The sequence below is a fragment of the Tachysurus vachellii genome, chromosome 11, assembly GCF_030014155.1.
Source record: "Tachysurus vachellii isolate PV-2020 chromosome 11, HZAU_Pvac_v1, whole genome shotgun sequence".
Lineage (NCBI taxonomy): Eukaryota > Metazoa > Chordata > Actinopteri > Siluriformes > Bagridae > Tachysurus > Tachysurus vachellii.
The window spans coordinates 2,055,001-2,060,000 of NC_083470.1; the positions used below are offsets into that span (position 1 = coordinate 2,055,001).

Below are 5,000 nucleotides of genomic sequence, written 5' to 3' on the forward strand. Positions count from 1 at the left end.
ATCACACGATCTGTCCATCACACTATCTGTCCATCACACTATCTGTCCATCACACTATCTGTCCATCACACTATCTGTTCATCACACGATCTGTTCATCAAACCACTCCACTGTTCCTCACACGATCTGTCCATCACACGATCTGTCCATCACACTATCTGTCCATCACACTATCTGTTCATCACACGATCTGTCCATCACACTATCTGTCCATCACACTATCTGTTCATCACACGATCTGTTCATCAAACCACTCCACTGTTCCTCACACGATCTGTCCATCACACGATCTGTCCATCACACGATCTGTTCATCACACTATCTGTTCATCACACTATCTGTTCATCACACTATCTGTCCATCACACTATCTGTCCATCACACTATCTGTCCATCACACGATCTGTCCATCACACTATCTGTCCATCACACTATCTGTTCATCACACGATCTGTTCATCAAACCACTCCACTGTTCCTCACACGATCTGTCCATCACACGATCTGTCCATCACACTATCTGTCCATCACACTATCTGTCCATCACACTATCTGTCCATCACACGATCTGTCCATCAAACCACTCCACTGTTCATTATGTTCCTGTAACCAGATTATAAACTAGAACCTTTATGACCTCATTGTGAATTACGTTAATAATTATTCATGAATCCCTAAAATCTACAACACAGAACATTTCCTGATTCAAAGCGAGTTAAAGTTCTGACACCGTATTTCTGTCTGCCTCTGAGAGGAGGGACGTGAACTCACCTCCACCAGGTCGGGCAGTGCCGTGTCCAGCATGGTCAGATCCGTCAGGAAGGTTCCCAGGTACGGAATAGTGCCCTGCATGGCGCCCTGAAAGCATCCAGAAAATGTACTCTGTCAATCGTCGTGCCTCATGACTCTCAAACCTCATGTGACTCACGATTCAACTGACGTCCAAAGACAGAAGCAGATTTCACTCACTGTGTCTTTCTGCAGCTGCAGTCTCTTCTGCGAGCGCTTCTGATGCTCCTTGGCGCAGTTCTCCAGGTTGGCGAACTTGGACGTTCCCTCCTACAGAGACAAAGAGCTCATCTTTAACATCTCTAACTACTCAAACTGCTGGAAATCTCTGGGATTCACCACCTCACCCTCATGAGCAGCTCCCGGCTCGTCAGGTAATTGTTGTGATCGGAGAAAATTTCCGAGAGCTCCTCGAACATCTGCATGCTGTCTCTGTAGAGGAACCCAACACAGTGGTGGTCAGAGATAGAAGCATGGAGTCGCTGAGACAGTAAAGTTCTGAGCTGCTCACCAGCAGGTCATCGGTTCACTTATAGACCACTTTGACTGTAGGATTTATCAGTTCATCTTTGTCTATACATCTATCTATCTATCTCTGAGTATCTATCTATTTTGGTCAGTCTATCCATCATTCAACATGATTCATCCACTCTTCTGTCTATCTTTCTGGTCCATCCCTCCCTTCACCCAACCATCTATGCTTCCATTATTCTAGCTTTGGTCAATCTATCCATCCATCTTGGTAAGTACACCCATATATCCATCCATCCATATATTCATCTATCCATCCAGCTATCTTGGTCCACTTAACCATCCATCCATCTGTCTTGGTCGGTCCATCCATCCATCCATCCTTCCAACCATCCATCCTTCCATCCATCCATCCATCCATCCATCCTTCCATCCGTCCATCCATCCGCCGTCCATCCATTCATCCATCCGTCCATCCATTCTTCCATCCATCCATCCATCCTTCCATCCATCCATCCATCCATCCATCCTTCCATCCATCCATCCATCCATCCTTCCATCCATCCGCCGTCCATCCATTCATCCATCCGTCCATCCATTCTTCCATCCATCCATCCATCCTTCCATCCATCCATCCATCCATCCATCCTTCCATCCATCCGTCCATCCATTCTTCCATCCATCCATCCATCCATCCATCCATCCACCAGGTCTTTGTTCAACTAAATCTCTTCATGTTTGTGGTATTTTGACCATTTAAAATTGTGTTGTTCAGGAATTTTTAGCTCCTTTAAATAATAAAACGGTAAAATAAACAAACCCGTAACGATGAGTAAATAAACAGACAGTAAAAACCACATTACAGTTCAGAACTGAGAGGAAAGAAGTCTGTAGAGTTTAAAGGAAGTGGTGATTGAGCCATGACCTGAGCATGTAAAAAAGCTGCAGGGTTTGAGACAGAACGCTGCTGAAAGAGGAAGCGGTTCAGCAGAAAGCAGAAGTGTGTGTACAGCGTCATGGAGACTCACTTGTGCACGCAGGCCCACGATCGCTTCAGTCTGTAGATGGGGTTGGACTGCAGGGCCGAGACGATGGCTTTCAGGGAGGAGAAATTCTTACGAATTCGACACTCCTGAGGAATCAACAACCGGCACGTGAGTCACAAGTGGGCGTGGCTGTAATTACATCCTTCACATAGGATGGAGACGGAGTCATTCCATCCACTTATCCATGTCTAGCTATACATTTATCCATCCAGCAACTCATCCATGTTTATTCCTCCATCCATCCACTCATCCATCTGTCTATACATCCATCCACCATCTATGTTCATCCATTCACCCATCATCAGTGTATTCTATAATCGATCCATCCATCCAGTCATGTCTCCATCCATCCATCCATCCATCCATCCATCCATTCACCCATCATCAGTGTGTATTCTATAATCTATCCATCCATCCAGTCATGTCTCCATCCATCCATCCATCCATCCATCCATCCAGTCATCCATCCATCCATCCATCCATTCACCCATCATCAGTGTGTATTCTATAATCTATCCATCCATCCAGTCATGTCTCCATCCATCCATCCATTCACCCATCCATCCAGCCATCCATCCATCCATTCACCCATCATCAGTGTGTATTCTATAATCTATCCATCCATCCATCCAGTCATCCATCCATCCATCCATCCATCATCAGTGTGTATTCTATAATCGATCCATCCATCCAGTCATGTCTCCATCCATCCATAAATTCACCCATCATCAGTGTGTATTCTATAATCTATCCGTCCATCCAGTCATGTCTCCATCCATCCATCCATCCATCCATCCATCCATCCATCCATGTCTCCATTCATCCATCCATTCACTCATCATCAGTGTATTCTATAATCCATACATCCAGTCATGTCTCCATCCATCCATCCATTCACCCATCATCAGTGTGTATTCTATAATCCATACATCCAGTCATGTCTCCATCCATCCATCCAGTCATCCATCCATCCATCCATCCAGTCATGTCTCCATCCATCCATCCATCCATCCAGTCATGTCTCCATCCATCCATCCAGTCATGTCTCCATCCATCCATCCATCCAGTCATGTCTCCATCCATCCATCCATCCAGTCATGTCTCCATCCATCCATCCATCCATCCATTCAGAGATTAATATTTAGAACAAAAACAAAACCCAGGTTTAAATTGTTATAGTAATACGTTAATTATGTGTGTTTATGTTGAATAAGTGTGTGTGTGTGTGTGTGTGTGTGTGTGTGTGTGTGTGTGTGTGCACCTGTGCGATGTCGATCCAGCGCTGGATGATCCGTGCACGCAGGTGTGGTCGTAGGTGTCGTGGATGGAGAACGGTGCTGACCACGCAGCCTGCCACAGCGTTGAACTGAGTGATGGTGGCCCTGACGGTAGGAGCCGCCTGCTTGTTCTCCTTCTTATCTCTCTGAGACCAAACGGAACCCAGACAGTGATGAGGAACCACCTTCTTAAAGAGCAGCTGAGGAACGAACACACACACACACACACACACACACACACACACACACACACACACACACACAAGAGAGAGAAGGAGATTCATCACTCAGGAAAGCTGTGCATCTGTTCATCTCTGCAGTAAATGACATCATATTTAAATAGAATATATTAAAACGTGATCCCTCACCGCATCCATGTAGGTGAGCTGCTCTGCCACCAGTTCTGCGCCGAAGGACAGGAAGTCCTCCTGAACCTCGATCTCCACTTCCTCGTCCTCGCCCAGGCAGAAAGGGCTGTTACCGTGGAAACCACCTGCGGGACAAAAGGTGAAATGCTGTCGATCACGGACCGGATGGATGAAAGAATTTATACACGGAGTGAACGGATAAGTGGACGAACCGAAGGTGTGTGAGGAAGAGCACAGGGAGAAAGATGGGGAAAGATGGACGGACGGACAGACGGATCAGATACGACTTATAACGGATAGACTTTCGATCAGAGACCAAAGACTTTCTCTCTCTCTTTCTTTCTATTTATATATACATATATGGGTAGAGAACAAAGTTGGGCGGTTTGATGGATGAAAGGATGGACAGACTGACCGTCTGATTCGCTCTCCCCGCTGGATTGACTCTGTAGCTGCTCCAGCAGGCTCTGTGCTCTCCGTGTCGGCTCTGAACCCGGCATCGCCTTCTTCAGATACCCTAAAACCCTGCGCAGACTGGGGTAAGACGGCGGCTCCTGAAAGTCCTCGGGACACTGATCTAACCAGGCCCTCAGGATGGACGCTAACGCGCTGCACAGAGACGGACAGAGGAAGACAGGGACAGAGGAAGACAAGTGTGGATATTCAGAGGCAGGTTCAGTGAGTCATGTGTGATTCATTAACTGTTCGCACGACATTAATCGTAACTTCCTAATTTCTCACTTTCCACTGAACTGTAAAAAAAGAAATCGGTATGTTTTTATGGAGTGTGATCATCACACACGTCACACACATACGTGACTTTTTACAGAGACTAAATAAGTAACAGAGTTTATAGTGTGTGTGGAAGGATTCAGAATGTCTCACGTTCTCACTGCGCCTCCATTTTCCCCGGTTTGACTCTGACTGCTGTCGCTGTCCTCCATGTGTCCGTACCTGTGACACACACACGCACACACATACACACGCGCACACACACACACACACGCGCACACACACACACACACACAAACACACAGAACTTCAGATAAGA

At 46.4% G+C, this 5,000-nt stretch overlaps 1 protein-coding gene across 3 annotated transcripts in view; it reads right to left on the minus strand.

Annotated features, from left to right (window-relative positions):
- The window catches only part of rgl1 (ral guanine nucleotide dissociation stimulator-like 1), a 33,746-nt gene that overhangs the window by 6,506 nt on the left and 22,240 nt on the right, over nucleotides 1-5,000 (minus strand). For all 3 annotated transcript variants that reach the window (XM_060881204.1, XM_060881205.1, XM_060881206.1), the window contains exons 4-11: nucleotides 4,835-4,903; nucleotides 4,365-4,558; nucleotides 3,950-4,074; nucleotides 3,566-3,781; nucleotides 2,287-2,390; nucleotides 1,135-1,219; nucleotides 968-1,057; nucleotides 770-856 (exon numbers count right to left, since the gene is read on the minus strand). In XM_060881204.1, coding sequence (XP_060737187.1) covers nucleotides 770-856; nucleotides 968-1,057; nucleotides 1,135-1,219; nucleotides 2,287-2,390; nucleotides 3,566-3,781; nucleotides 3,950-4,074; nucleotides 4,365-4,558; nucleotides 4,835-4,903 — 970 coding nt within the window. The remainder of the gene's footprint in view (nucleotides 1-769; nucleotides 857-967; nucleotides 1,058-1,134; nucleotides 1,220-2,286; nucleotides 2,391-3,565; nucleotides 3,782-3,949; nucleotides 4,075-4,364; nucleotides 4,559-4,834; nucleotides 4,904-5,000) is intronic.